The sequence below is a fragment of the Meriones unguiculatus genome, chromosome 14, assembly GCF_030254825.1.
Source record: "Meriones unguiculatus strain TT.TT164.6M chromosome 14, Bangor_MerUng_6.1, whole genome shotgun sequence".
Taxonomy (NCBI): domain Eukaryota; kingdom Metazoa; phylum Chordata; class Mammalia; order Rodentia; family Muridae; genus Meriones; species Meriones unguiculatus.
This window is the reverse complement of record NC_083361.1, coordinates 84,068,824-84,084,663: the sequence shown is the minus strand read 5'-3', so window position 1 is coordinate 84,084,663 and position 15,840 is coordinate 84,068,824. Positions and strand designations below refer to the sequence as shown.

Sequence of the window (15,840 nt, the reverse complement as noted above, 5' to 3'; positions counted from 1 at the left end):
AGCCCTCCTCCCCCGCCCTCCGCGCCAGCGACCTCTCCTGCGGGCGGGCATGCGCACTCGAGCGCGTCTGGCCGGGTGTGGCGCCGAGTCCGACGCGGCTGTTTTCGTGCGCATGCGCACCACCCAACCCGCGCTGGGAAGAAACTGCGCATGCGGCGTAGCCTCCCGGGACTCCCGAGCAGAACCCCAGGTTACTTCGGTGGGTTTGCTGTGTGCGGGTGTCTGCCGGTCTGGGCCGAGCTCGAACGTTCCATCAAGGCTGCGTCTTCCCTGCCCGTTTAAGTTGCCATTGTTCATACGTCCACAGACTCTCGAGAGCCACAGATTCGGGACGACCTTGGTGACTGCTTTGCAGACTACACGCACGGATTGGACGCAAACATTGGGTTGTAGAGGATTTAATTTTTCCTAGCTTTGCCTCTTGGTTACTCTATGACCCCCCTAGTGCGAGATTGACAGCCTCACGCCTCGACTAGACGCCAAGGGCAAAAAAATCAGAAAGGCAGTAACTTCCCTGTTGGCTTCCAGAGGCGCAGGAATAGGAAATGATTAGTCCAGGAGCACCCTAGAGAGGAGTACCTCAGGTTTCCCACAGTCCTGGCCTCATACCGTTCCTGTATGGCTTAGTGCCAAAATGAGTGACCGCTATTTAGAACAAAGGATTATTATCAAGTTTTGCGTGAAATTGAACAAGTCTGCAAGTGAGACCTACCATCTTTTGAAAGAAGCCTATGGGGTTGGAGTGCTGTCGAGGGCTCGAGTTTTTGACTGGCACAAAAGGTTTAAAGAAGGGCGGGAAGATGTCCGAGAGGATGCAGGAAGTGGTCGCCCAGTCACCCACGGGACGGATGAAAATACCCAGAAAGTCAAGGAGGTGGTTTGCTCCAACAAGCAGTTAGCGTTGAGAATGATGGCTGAAGAATTAAATTTAGATAAAGACACCGTTAGACTCACTCTGAAAGAAAACTTGAACATGAGAAAAATGCCAAAGTTATAGCGAGTATTTTGAAGGATGAGCATAAACTTGAGCAATTTGAATTCCCACCTGACCATTCAAAGGAGATTAAGAAAGCCAGCTTATATGTGAAGAAAAGATAACAAGCTCTGATATGTGGAGTCATCTGCAGCAGAGGGCTGGTGGGGAAATTTTTCTGCCTGTGTCAAATCCCAGAAGCCACTCCCCCCCACACACTCAGGCCCCTGCCAGCCAGCTTCTGCAGGGGCCATCCTCAGCAAGCATTCCCACCCTTTCCTCAGGATTGGTTCACATCCCGGTGAAATGAGCCTAAGGTAGCCAGAACGTTGCCAGGAAGCTGTCTTCATCTGCTTGTCATCTGTTTCCTGTCTTATGTTCCTCCACACTTGGCAGGGTCCTCCTACAGTACTGAACTAGGAGGTCCTCTTCTTTGCTGTTCTCCACTATTTTGGAAGGCTTGTGGCTGTTGACTTTTGGTTCTAAGTTCTTGATTTCTTTGGCTTAACAAGTTGGCCCTCTTCGGCGTCTGCACCTGAGTTTGTGTTGCCCTGCACATCATGCCGGCTAGGGAATCATGCCAGTGAGAAGCGGGGATAGGAGTCTATTTCTGTGCCCAGGGAGCCACACTTTTCTGAGAGGACAGCAAAAGAAGCCCTACAGCTTCAGCCTGCTTCACAGTCAGGGCCTGAGAGGCATGGTGCAGAAGGCAGTGGCGGGATGATTTATTGAGTGGTGTGATCTAGCCGAATGACTCAGGGTTGGCCACTGATATAGAGTTCCCCCGACAGGAGAGCTAAGTACATTTCATTCTCCTGTGCTTTGGAGCACTATTCCTTGGGGCATTCCCTTCTGGCACAAGAGAAGGATTTGGCCCTAGAAGATTTAAGCCATGAGACCAGGGCCAAGACCATGATGTCACATGAAGAGATCAGGTGATTCTTCAAGCCCTACAATAAGGGAGTCAGGTACAGTGCTGATTCACACACTGCATTTATTTAGTAACTGAGGCCCCAATAGTGTCAGGTGTGTTTTGAGCATCAACAGGTTGATGCTTTGAAGTGAGATCTCTGAGGGTGGGTGGGGTTTGTGGAGGAGGTGGGGGGCTTTTAACTATATCCATGAAGAAGGGTGAGACAAAGGGCTGTGAGGATTAAAGGAGGTTCCCAGAAGTTGGTAAAACATGAGGCTTGGAACCTGTATAAATAGTTTAAATGACATTTATACAGATGAATGACAGTTTCAGCTAAAATAGCAAAGTCTGGGGACAAGGGTAATGGTGTTTCAGATATTTGAATTATTTTGCTTCCTCTTTTCTGTCCTTAATCTTAGAGGAGTTTATAAATTACTACCCCAATGTCTGCAGATAGGTTTATAGTAACTCACTTGTTTGAGTAGCTAGTTTTCCACTGGGTTCCCAAAAGCAAGCTCTACAAATTGAAACAACCTCTTCCTACCTCCCTGCCAGAGTTCATGGGATGAAACTTGTATCAAGAGGGTTGCAAATACTCGGTACAGACCAGAAGCATCTCAGAATGCCTAAAAGGGAGCATCAAAAGGAAGGGAGGCAATAGCATCTCATAGCAGTGGCCAGTGTGTGCCTACCCAAAGGTTCTGACACTTACTGAGTTCTACTAAGTAACGAGGCATTGCTGACCAGTGTTGAGCAAGATTATCAGTCAGTTTAACTGTCTTTACCATCTCTCTGGCTTTCAAAAAGTTTCAAGGCCAGGCGCTAGAGCACACACCTTTTATCCCAGCACTTGGAAGGCAGAGGCAGGCAGATCTTTGAGTTTAATACCCATCAGTTTTGAAGTTCTTTAAAAGCTAGATCTTGTCTTACAAAGATATTACCTAGCAAAACTCTTAAAAGGGAGCTGGAGAGATGGCTTAGGGGTTAAGAGCACTGGCTGCTTTTCTAGAAGACCCAGGTTCAGGTTCAATTCTCAGCACCCACATGGAAGCTTACAACTGTCTGTAACTCCAGTTCCAGAGGACTCAACATCCTCATACAGGCAAATACCAATGCATATGAAATAAAACTAAATAAATTGAAAAAATATATAAATAAATTTAAAACCCCTGTAAACAACAGCCTACAGATATCCACCTGCTGAGTAGTTCCAAGACAGCCCACTTCTAAAACATTGTCTCCCTATGAGATGAAGTCCTGGTTCCTCCAGAAGTGCTTGCCACCAAGCACAGCACATTTTTAGAATGAGGTTCCTGCTATTGTACTATTATTGATAAATTTGCTAATCTTTGGTGCAAAATTGCAGAATTGTGTGTTCTTGAGCACAGACCAGGGTCCCACAACCACCTCTTTCAGGTCTTATCTCCATCTTCTTTCACTTTATTTTGTTTTTTTGAGATAGGGTCTTTCCATGTAGTCCAGGCTGGCCTAGGACTCAGAGATCCACTTGTCTTAGTCTCCCAAATGCTGGGATTAAAAATGTGTGCCACCGCTCATGCCTCTCACTTATTCTAGCACAGGTCCTGAGAGAATCTATTTCTGTGTAGAGTGCTGGAGTGAAACTGGCAACGGTGCTGGACTAAGACCCATGTTGAAATACAAGGTGGCAGAAGTGAAATGGTTGCAGGGTTTAGACACAGGATATGCAGAAAGCAGGTAATTCGGAGTGTGAATTCAGATTGTTCCAAGTGGCTTCCCTACAAAAGGGAGTTCATGTATTACCTGAAGTCTTGCCCAGAGCAGAGTGCTTTAGTATGGGTCCTAGGTGCCAGGAGAGTTTCTAGTAACAGTGCTCGCTAAGTGCCTACCTCGGTCCATGTCATCAATGACCCAAGCTCTGGCCTGGCCTGCACCTTTTTTCACAGTTGTCTTGTCCTATAGACTCAGGTCCAGCCATAGCCTCATCCCTCAGTGTTTTCTCCTTGACCCTCCAGACACTCAATATATTCTCTTCTAGCTCGCTATAGATTCTCTTCTAGCTCGCTATAGATTCTCTTCTAGCTTTTGCTATTGATTGCTATCCCTGTTGTTTGTTTTCTGATTCCCAGCCACACCTCCAAGTGTGTCTGCTTTGGGCCTTTGGGTGTGAAGATCCTTGAATTTTTGGAATGCTTTTCCACTCACATAACTCTCCTTTCTGATTTTTGGGCGTTTCTTCCTGCTCCTGATGTGGTCTAGTTGGAGCAGAGAGTTCTTCAGCTCTGACTACAAATTCTTGGCTAATGGCCAAGCTCTTGCAACTTATCCCAGGCAGCCATGCACTGGTCTCAGCCTTGTCCAGTCCTAGTAATTACTGTGCAGCGTGTATCATACTTCATCCCATATTAATACCTACAAACAAATCTAAGGGGGGCCCTCTGAGGATCCACTTGGACCCAGTGCAGTTGTCAGCAGAGTGGGATAGGAAACACCCTATATTTTGTGAGCCATTTAGTTTCTTAGTGCAAAAGCAGACGTAGCTCATATGGAAACAGATGAGTGTGGCTGCATTCCAGTTAAACTCTATAAATGGATTTTGGAATTGGAATTTCATAAAATATTTTGATTTCCTCCTCCAATCATTTTTAAGTGCAAAAAAAGAATTTTTTTTAAATCGGGACCAGAGGAAAAGAGTGATAAGCACATTAGCCTGTGGTCCTGTCCTTGGCTTGTGTATGTGAAGTATATAAAAATGTAAATAAATGAATAAATGTATACAATGTATATAAAGCTGACTCGATATAAAGCTGACTCGTGATTGATTGTTTTCCATTAACAATATTGTTCATGCCAAGTCACTCTGGCATCATCTCACAACTTACTCTCTAGAAAATGTAGCATATTGGAAAGAATATGAGACAAGAGAGTGAACCCAGGCTTGGCCACATTCTGATTCACAAAATGAATTTTATTCTGTTTTTCACTAAAAATGGTGTTAAACAAACCATTGTCTGCATTAGTCCTGTGATTTATCTCAAACCTATTTGGTAGTGCTGAAAATGATGCCATGCTGCAGCGATCAGTAAGAGAGAACTTTGGTTCATCCAAAAATGCCTTGACCGTGGGCAGGATTTGAATCTGTTTGTGTCAACACCTATTAAAGTACATGCTGTAGAAGGGATGGACTTCACCAAACTATGTGGGTTTTTTGTTTGTTTGCATCCTTACTAAAAACAACTATGTATAAATGCTGTGACCAGTGCTGGGGTGTGTGGTTTTAGGTACGTCTGTGTGTTTACCCTGACTAGGTCTTTACTGTGTTGTCTTCATTGGAACTGCTTTTCCGTCGCTGTGGTAGAATTTCGGGATTGAACAGACCCTCTACAAGATCGTTTGATCAGACAGACAGTGTTTCCCAGGAACCAGAGGTGACCAAACCCAACAGCAGCTGTCTGACAGAAGATTCTGTGTTAATTCACTCAGCAGATGTGTACTGAGGACGCCGCATGCCAAGTCCAGCCCTGCAGGATGGAATACAGCAATGGACACTAACGATCCGAGCCTCGGGTCTGGCCGTGTGAAGTCTGATTGTGTCACTGTTGAAATCTGTTGTCACGTGTGCTTACACTAACTCACTGTTAACTGCTTACCTGGAAATGGGGGTGACCCTTGGCATAGGCCTCTGTGCCAGAAGTCACTATGCCTCTCCAGCTTCATGAATATCCCGAGGACTGTATGTTCCACTTAAGTTTTATTATCCTTTACACAGATCCATATTGGTAGAAAAAACATGCTGGCAATGTTGGAAGTGTAAATTGGCAACAGCTCTCTGAAAGGCAATTTGGCAGTATATGTGGGGAGCTTTAGAAATGTTTGTGTCCCCTGATCCTCTAAGTCCACTTCTGGGAATCTTTCCTAAGGAAACAGTCTAAAATATGGGCAAAATTTATGCTTAATAATTTGAAAGTCTCACAGTAGAAATTGGTTAAACACATTACAGTCTGACTGTCATAGGCTAGTGTGAAGTCAAGAGTATCTAATGGCATAGCAGAAATGATTGTGATGTTTAAACAAAAATTATATGCATACATCCACAAAAGTTTTCAAATGACCAGAAAGGATTTGTTAACTTTAAGGTTAACATTTTTTTTAAAAAAATTAAATTTTGGGGGCTGGAGAGATGGCTCAGAGGTTAAGAGCACTGGCTGCTCTCCCAGGGGTCCTGAGTTCAATTCCCAGCAACCACATGGTGGCTCACAACCATCTATAATGAGATCTGGTGCCCTCTTCTGATATGAAGGCATATATGCAGATATTGTATACATAATAAATAAATAAATAAATAAATAAATAAATTTATATTATATATATGTATATGTAGAAACAAATTTAAAAAAAATAAAGTTTAATTTTTTGAGGTTTATATGCTTTTGAAAGATATTTCTCTAAAATTAGTACAACAATTAAAAAAAACAGCATCAAAACTTGGCAGTGAAGGAATTGAGGTTCTCTCACTAGTAGTTAACTGGCTTGGTCACGTGGAAGCTGCCTGGTCGTGTGCTGGCAGCCAGAGTGGGACAGAAGGGGAAAGGATCCCCACCTGTACCCCTGAAGGGGTATGACTGGGTCTGCTACAAAATGCCAAAGTGGTTAAAGACACAAGTGACACATCTAGCATGTGGCCCTAGGTAGGAGAAAGGCTTTCCGGAAAACCAATGAGCCCCCATAGAGTGCTTTAGTGCTGGGAAAGCTTTCAATGTGCTAATAAGTCTACTGCCATCCATAGTAGGACATGCAAGCAATATGGCTGAGAGCTGCAATACTTGTTCTACATTGAGAAAACCACACAAATCATAAGACATTTAAGATTGTAACTTGGAGCTCTTGAGATTCAGAAATGTTACTACTTCATTGCTGTCTGGAATTCCTGACAAAATTGTGTTGTGTTTATTTTTAAGATTTACTTTTAAATCTTTGGCTACGTGCATATGAGGATGGGTGCCTGTGATGGGCAGGGTAGGGGCCAGGAAGGGAGTTCAGAGCTCCCTGGTGCTGGAGCTGTGCGTGATTGTGACTGCCTGCAGTGGGTGCTGGGAGCTGAACCCAAGGTCTTTGCAAGAGCAGCAAGTACTCTTGCCCAGTGAGCCATCTCTTCAGCTCTTATGCTGTAGAATTTTAAGTGATAAACTAGCTAATGTCTCCCCACAGATAAAATGTGCACATCATCATTGCTTTAGTAAAATATGAAAATGTTTGATGTATCACCTTACTAAAATTCCAAGGCTTGAAATGAAAACATGAAGTAAAAAACTCTACAATTTAGAGTTGTGCAGGCCATAAAGTCTATGAACTGCATGAGTTCCTCAGTGCCTAAGTGTTAATCCCTCTGTATATAGAAGGAGTAAGAGTGGGCTCGGGCTTTGATTATAGCTCCTCAGCTGGCCGCGTGACTGAGCGGTTATCTGCACCGTGAGTGCCTCAGTTACTCATCTAGATAAGAGGGAAAGAATACCACATATGGACAATGGCATTGTCCATTTCTCCTGTTCAACCAAAAGTGCCTGACACTGGCCTAAGTGGAGCATATGGTAACATACAAGATTAAAAGAAACTCTGTGCTGTCGTACACTTAAGTAAGGGAAATGACTCAAAATACAGCATCATTGTGTTTTAATAGCCATGACTCCTACACCGAACACCATATGAGGTGGAACACGTGGCCCATAGCCAAATGCTCCATTGTCTTACTGACAGCTCCTAGGTATTCTACACAATGGTAGAAAGCAGCAAAGCATGACCCATTCAGTTCTGCATTTGGTCTCTGGCTGGTTAATACCTAAGCCAGTTTTTGCTCAAGACAAACAAATTCTTACATGTCCTATCATTCTTATACTGTACTTCCAGAGAGTGACACATTAATCCATGTGAGACCCAAATCCTTAACAGTGACTTTATCTAGAGCTGGTTGTCAGGAGCCCTGCATGAACTGGATGGTGGGCGCTTGGCACACCGATGCAGTGTTGCCCTCTAAGCACAGCACATACAATTTTAATGGTTGTTGCTCTTCAGGAAAAGCCATCTTTTACGTCCACACCAGACACCGGAGGAGCAAGCCGTGCTTACAGTGTTAGAACTGGCTGCTGTGGTATTTATGAGAGACAGGGACATTGACAAAAAGCCAGGAAAAAGACGTTAATTTGTGCTTTGTTGAGATTTTTGCTTGTTGAAAATTGAGAAAGTTGAGAAATGTTTACAGAAGCAGCCAGAAGTTTGCCCATGGCCCTGGAGGCCTTCACCAACCCCATCCCTGCCTCAGCTTCCTCCCTCTGGATTATCTAGGAAAGTGCCATTTACTGAATCCCTTTGGGCCTGGCCTGTAGACACAGACGCCATAGTCCTTGCCCTTGGCTGCTGCCTTGCTTTGAGGGGTGGAGGGAAAGGACCAATTCTGGAAAGATGTGCCCACTGTGGGCTCTTGCCTTAGAAGACTAATCTTTCCCAAAACCCAGTTATAAGAACCGAACAGTTATAAAGAAAGCAAAAAGTTTGAACTGTTACTTTACATTTAAAGTAATTGTATAAACAAGAAAACAGATAAGAGGCAAAGTGTGCAGTGAAATAATTATGAAGCTCATGCCATCGCTGGTTCCTCTTAGGGCCTCCAAGCCCTAGCTACCAGGAACTGGTTTGAAATACTACCTCCTGGAAGAAACTGGACATAGGCCTGACTTTAAGACCTGAGTAAGTGGGTCTGACGAGATAGCTCATTAGGTAAAGGGGTGTCTTGCCAAGCCTGATGAGCTGAGTTCAATCCCTGACACTCCCATGATGGAAGTAAAGAATCAACTCCACAATTTATCCACTGACCTCCATAGGTGGGCCACGACACAAGCATGCCCCTCCCACACACAGTAAATAAATAAAAATGTGATTAAGGGGCTGGAGAGATGGCTCAGTGGTTAAGAGCATTGTCTGCTCTCCCAAAGGACCCGCACCCACATGGCAGCTCATAACTATCTATACTTCCAATTCTAAGGGATCTGACACCTTCACAGTAATGCACATAAAATTAAATAAATTATTTTAAAAATGTAGTTAATAAAAACCCTAATAAGTAACAAATATGAATTGAAAGCCCAGGTCAGATGATGAATAGGTCCCGGGAGGTTGGACAATGTCTTCAATCTCGTTTGCTTGATGGCAGAGCTGGGATAATAACAAAGGACCCTGAACTCATCCAACTCAGGCTAGTGAGATGGGTTTCTTTTTCCTATTATGCCCTGGGAATAATTTCTTTTAAAAAATGTTGTGCTTACATAGTTTTTAAGAAATATGGTCACCACACAGAACATGACACAGAGGTTTCCCATGTTCCCCCAGGTGTCCACGGCCCCAGTCCTTCCACAAATGTGTAATTGTGAATACATATTGGCATGTCCTTCCCACATTGTGTATTGCAGTTTTGTATTTTTAGTATTTCTCATGGACACGTCCATGAGAAAATTAAAACTTGGACTCATAAATCTTCATAGCGTGTGCGCCCAGCTATCTCCTCAGTGCTGGCTCATGTTTCTGTTTGTTTATGACACAGTATATGAAGTCATGAATACTGTCACGTCATTTGGGCTTGTATCCCCTGAACTCCAACGTTTCTGCAGATTCTAAAAAATTCTTAACACTTCACTTATGAACCCCACTATAGTGAGCCACAATGTTTCCATAGTAACATGTTGCAAACAGAAAAACAGGAAGCCGGAAGAAGAGAGATGGTTCTAAGGAGAGAGAGGGAGGGGGGAGTAGCAAAAGGAAGGGTGGATCATTAGATGTGGTCCACCACAGGAGGTGGGGGGGCACAGTGAGGCATGCACACACACACATTTCTCAGCGTGCATGTGAAGTTCAGAAGACAGCTTGTGCAAATAGGTTCTCTCTCTTCACCATGCAATTCCTGGGGACCGAATGTGTCAGTTTTTACCTCTATCCACAGAGCCACCTAGCAGACCCTATATACACTATTTTTATTGTAATTATAAACATTACTTTTATAACTATAAATTAATGCATATGAACACTAAAATTACTTTTTAAGAAAGAAAAAAAATAACCCATATTATGACAGGAAGGTGATCTGCCCCCAAGGAGCTGATGACTTAATGGGAGGCATGAGATACAGACACAGATAAGTTTCTTACAAGGCAATAAGGACGATAATGGAAATTTTACCGAGTGTGGGTGGAAGGCTCAGCTCTTCCTGGGAGAGCTGTCGTTTGGTGAGAGGAGGTGACGTTTGCACAGGGTCGTAAAGATGAGTAGAGTTCTCTAGGGCTTTGTAAATGGTTAAGCACTGTGCAAACGTAAGTGAGTCTTCAGCCTTTGTTACTACTGTCAAGGCTTACCGCATATAAACTCTCTTTCTCATCTCTTTCCCATGCTCCCCGAAGCCCAGGGTCCCCGAGCACACTTACACACCACTGCTGTAATGAGTGAACTGAAGTCCATCCAGAAGATGCAGGTTCAGGACCAAAGGACATAAAGTCACTGCTGAGCTGAGCCAGGAAGGCCAGATTTGCCTGGGCCTCCACCCTCACTCGTGTGGACGTCTCTACCTGGAGGATGGTAAAAACTGAGAGCAAGTATCACACATCAGTCTGTGATTTACCCTGGCAGGAAGTGACACCTTAAAAGTCTTAGGTCCTCCAGACAGGGCGGAGTAGAGAGCCCGGTGTGAGCCAGGGGACAGGATGCGTGGTCTGTTCTAGATTAATGTTTCCTGATTGAATCCTCCTGGTCCCCTCCCTACGGTTCCCATCACATTGTCACAATTCTCTGCCTTCTGGGTAGGAATTAGAAACCTTCTTATTTCAATTTCCCTACAGAAAAATTGTCAAAGTCTGTTCTGTGGCAGAGAAAGGGCCTGTATAAGTCCCTCGATACAGAGTGTTTTCCTGTGCCTGCTCTCACTTATTTACTTACTATAACATATACTGGATACTCACAGTATGTTTGAGAGGTGGAGGAAAGACAGCCAAGACTTTAGGCTCCCATGGACTGGGCATACTATTTTATTTAGTTTTTCTTGGTTTGTTTTTATGTAGCCCTGGCTATCCTGGAACTCACCATAAGCCAGGCTGGCCTCGAACTCACAGAGATTTGCCTGGCTCTGCTTTGCCAATGCTGAGATTAAAGGTGTCTGCCACCATGCCTGGCTTTATATGGTTTTTGAGACAGATAGACTCTCATGTTGCCCAGGATGGCCTCATACTTTCTGAATAGCTGAGGTGGACCTTTATCTCTTTTTTCCCCCAATTAAAAAAAAATTACTTTTATTGTATGTATATATTTGCCTGCATGTATGTACATGTACCATGCTTACCTGGTACCCTCAGAAGCCAGAAGAAGGCACCAGGTTCCCTAGAGCTGGAGTTATAGACACTCATAAGCTGCCATCTAGGTTCTGGAAACCAACCCCACCTCGTCTGCAAGAGCAACACTTGCTCCCAACTGCTGGGCCATCTCTTCAGCCTCCTGAACTGCTGACCTCTTGATACTCCTGCCTCTGCCTCCCAAGCTCTGCAGTTACAAACATACTCCACTAAGCCTAGCTGGACGGATCATTTTTGTTCTGGGAAATATAGAATTAAATTCAAAATAAGAAACTATCAGCTCATAAATACCAAGACGGAAACAATAGTCTATCGTTTTTATTTCTGTGCGAGGACCTTAGGCCATGCTGGACAAATACTCCTGGTATTCGAGCCTCTCGTCTCACCTCTTAAAAGTATACCATTTCTAACACTGCCACACTAAGGAGCTAAGTTTCTAGCATGGGAACCTCCGGGGACGCAAAACATGCACCCAAAGCAGAGGATACCATGCTGTCATGCATGGGTGCCTTTCTTTCTCCAAAAGGACAATGTTCTCTTTCATCAGGCTTGGTTCAAGTGTCACCGCCTTAGGAAAGTCTATCCTGCTTTCCCAGGTGAACGGCCACTGTTGCTTCCTCCTTGTTAACCCTGAGTGGACTTGTGTCAGTAGACCTGTAAGAATTTGCCATTGTTTTTTACTGACTGGCTGATTCTGAGACAGTCTCAGTGTGTAGGCCAGCCTGGTCTCAAGCCTGCCTCATCTTGGCCTCGAACTTGAATCTTTCTGTCTGGGTGCTGGGGTTATAGGCACCACCCCCATGTTCAGCTTGCTTTACCTACTGTGCTAGACCACCACTGCCTCCCAGTGGGCAGCAGTCTCATCCAGGGCGGCCTGAGCTTCCCATATAAGTGTCCGGTGTCCAGAACAGAGGACAGTATCTGAGCAGTAGCCACTTGTTTCAGGAAAATATAATCCCTCACATGGCACTCTCATCAGAACTTTACTGCCTTTTTTAACTGGTGATTTCTTTAGGTTTTTATTTTGTTCTATGTACACGAGTGTTTTGCCTCACACATATCCGTGCACCAGACTCTTGTGCCTCGTACCCACAGAGGTCAGGAGAGAGCGCCAGATCCCCTGAACTGGGGTTATGGGTGGTTGTGAGCCATCACGTGGGTGCTGGGAACTGAACTCATGTCCTTTGAAGAGCAGCAAGTGCTTTTAACTACTGAGTCCTGTGCTGTGTGCTTTCCAGCCCGCTAACTCACAGGCTTCACGACTCCCATGTGCCGGACTGTATAATATACTACCATCAAAACTCAGACCAAGGAAGGTCAGAAATACAAATGTGAGCTGAGAAATGTCTTAATTTTTTGTTTTCTTTTATTTTAGGTGTAAGGATTATGGATGTGTGCCTGCGTGCATATCTGCACATGTGTGATGTGCCTGCAAAGGGAATCAGATTCCCTAGAACTGGAGTACAGGTGGTTGTGACCTATCATGTGGTTTCTTGGAATCAAGCCCGAGTCTTTTGGAAGAGCAAAGCAGCCGTGCTCTTAACTGCTGCGCCATCTCTTGAGCCATCTGAGTTTTTTGTTTTTTTAAACAAGTAAAAATTTTCACATGTGTTATTTTAGCCAGGTGCAGTTGTACACGCCTGTGATCCAGCACTCAGGAGGCAGAGGCAGGTAGATCTCTGTGAGTTTGAGGCCAGCCTGGTCTACAAGGTGAGTCCAGGACAGCCAAGGCTACACAGAGAAAGCCTGTTTCAAAAAAAAAAAAAAAAAAAGAAGAAGAAAAAGAAAGAAGAAAGAAAAAAAGATGTTTTCTTTTTGTTTTACTTCTGTGTCTGTATATCTATCTGTCTGTGTGTTATGCAAGCATATGTGCAGGTGCCCAAGAAGGCCAGAAGAGCACACCAGATCCCCTGGAACTGGAGCTACCGATGGTTATAAGCTTCCCTATGGATTCTGAGATTGAACTTAGGTCATCTGCAAGAGCAGCAAGCCCTCTTAACTGAGGAACCATCTCTCCTGCCTCTCGAAGCTGAGATTTGAACCCAGATCCTCCTGATACTATATCCTAGTGCTTCAACTTCAATGTGATGTGATGCTACAGTCACACAGCAGGTCATGGATTTTGTGGACCCACCCTCTTCTCTCCTAGATAACCATTCCTGAAGGAAGACTATATCTGACCCCACACCCTAAAGTGTGCATGTGTAATACACACACTCAAAGTATGTGTCTTTTTTTTTTCTTTCCTTTTTAGCTTTTCTTTTTCTTTTTTTAAGACAGGGTCTCACTATGTAGTCATGGCTGGTCTGGAGCTAACTTTGTCGAGCAGACTGGCCTTAAATTCACAGAGATCTGCCTGCTTCTGCTTCTGGAGTGCTACGATTAAAGCCATGCACCACAATACCAGGATGCAGGTGGGTTTCTGTGAGGTGGAGGCCAGCCTGGTCTACATAGGGAGTTCCAGGACATCCAGGAATACACTGTGAGAGCTTGTCTCAAAAAATAACAACGAAACACACACCACATATGGGTAGATATAGATAGATAGATAGATAGATAGATAGATAGATAGATAGATAGATAGATGGATAGTTTGTTTGTTTGTTTGTTTGTTTTCCCAAGACAGGGTTTTTCTGTGTAGCCTTGGCTGTCCTGGACTTGGTTTGTAGATCAGGCTTGACCTTGAACTCACAGTGATCCATCTGCCTCTACCCCGCTGAGTGCTGGAATTGAAGGTATGTGCCCCATGCCCGGCTCTCTCTCTCTCTCTCTCTCTCTCTCTCTCACGTTTAAGACAGCGCCTCTTTGGGTGCTGAGATTAGAGGTGCGTACCACCATCCTCGTCTCATTTACATGTCCAGGGAATAGGAAAGAATGGACACTTCTGACCTCTGTTCACAGGATGGTGATGGGCTGGAGGTGGGGAGCATTTGAGGTGGGCACATTCCTAGCTACCCTCAGGCATCATCTTTAGGAAGGCTGCAGAAACACGAGGCTGCTCTCAGTACTAAAGCACTTTTAGAACCCATACCTTTTGCTCAACTGTAGGGCTCAGTAGACAGGCACGCAGGCAGGTCGGGCAGAGGGGAACATGCCTGGTTTCCAGTGAGTTGAGAAAACGAGGTTGGGTTTTGATTCAGATAATTATTTGTGTTTTCTAGGTCTGCACGGTCGATAAACGTTCAATGAGCAACGATTCTGTCCCTCATCTTTCATTGCTTTATGGGACTTCAGGGAATGAAAGCATAACATCCTGCTTTCCCATAAGTTCCCTGGCCGCTACCCTGGCACCGATTAAAGACATGTCTATGTGATTAATCAAAAACCGATGTGGAAGCACTCTGGCGCTGCTCCTCTGATGTGCTGCCTGTTTCATATACAGTAGTTCTTCAGCTGCATGGCAGAGCCAGCACATAGGGGCTTTTGATGAACTGGCTGTGCCTGCCCCAAGTGTTAACTATGTCATCTGACATGACTAATGAGGCTCCAGATTTGATCTGTGCAGAGCGGCCCTGCTGTCTTGAGGAGGCTCGGGTTCCGCAGCCAGCCTGGGAAGAGGCTGCAGCGTTGGGCTACACACTCCATCATGTCGGCTGCCGTCTGGGAGGCCTCTAGTGTCGGAGCTGGGACTTGTCCACCAGGAGGGCAAGAGGAGTTATGTGCTAGGCCCTTGAGTGAATGTGACCCACTTACATTTCTACCTCAGCCTCCGTTTACAGAAATGAAAACCAAGACCCAGTAAAAGTGAGAGTCTTGCCAGAGCCCTGAGCTCTGCACAGAGAAGTAAAGGAGCGGACGCACATAAACACGTATGACATTAATGACTGGGGTCCAGTACAAACACATCATGTTTATGATGGTTCAAGTCTGGCCTGCCTGCCTACCTGCATTAGCAAAATGTTGTCAAGGGTAGGGTAGGCAGAGCCCCTGCCATCTTCATAGTTCAGAGGAAGGGGTGTGAAGTCAACAGAGCTGCCTGTTTGACAGCCAATTTGAACTGTTTGAGCCAGTTTAATCTTCAGCAGATTGCTTCATTTTTCTGAGCATTGGTTTCCTCAGCCAGAGCAGCCATCTACTACCCACAGGCTACTTCCCAGAGCCCTGTGAGACTTGGCAGAATTAACGGGCATGTGGTGGTTGCTCCTCGAGTTAGGGCCCCTCTGGGGAGCACTGGCTGAACTCCAGAACGAACAAGGAGCCACAGGTACCTTTAATCCTCTTCCTCTTCCTTCTTCATCCAGAATACACAGGCAAGCAAGGGACAGAAACCCAACGGGTCACTTGCCTAAAATCTCAACAGCTTTCACAGATAAGCCCAGGGCATACAAAGAGGAAACACACCCATTGTCACTGCCGTTCCAGACAGTGACTGAGCATGTACCATATGCCAGACACTGGCCACACTATGTGGGGAATCAGAGTGGGATAAAAGGTATTCCTTGGCCACTGTGAGAGGCTCATCACTTAGTGAAAGAACCAGACATGGACAAAAATAGCTATAATGTCTGGCAGAAAAAAAATACAATTGCCACAGGAAAAATACAAATCAAGGGCTTTTAGAGAAAGAAGATGGGTGGATTCATTCCCCACAA

At 44.9% G+C, this 15,840-nt stretch overlaps 1 protein-coding gene across 1 annotated transcript; it reads left to right on the top strand.

Annotated features, from left to right (window-relative positions):
• Nucleotides 1-144: 144 nt before the first annotated feature.
• Gvqw3 (GVQW motif containing 3) lies at nt 145-1,246 on the top strand. Its single transcript, XM_021656560.2, is given in 2 exon segments — nt 145-980; nt 983-1,246. Coding segments are annotated over 2 exon segments (462 nt in total). The 5' UTR covers nt 145-634; the 3' UTR covers nt 1,099-1,246.
• Nucleotides 1,247-15,840: the final 14,594 nt, after the last annotated feature.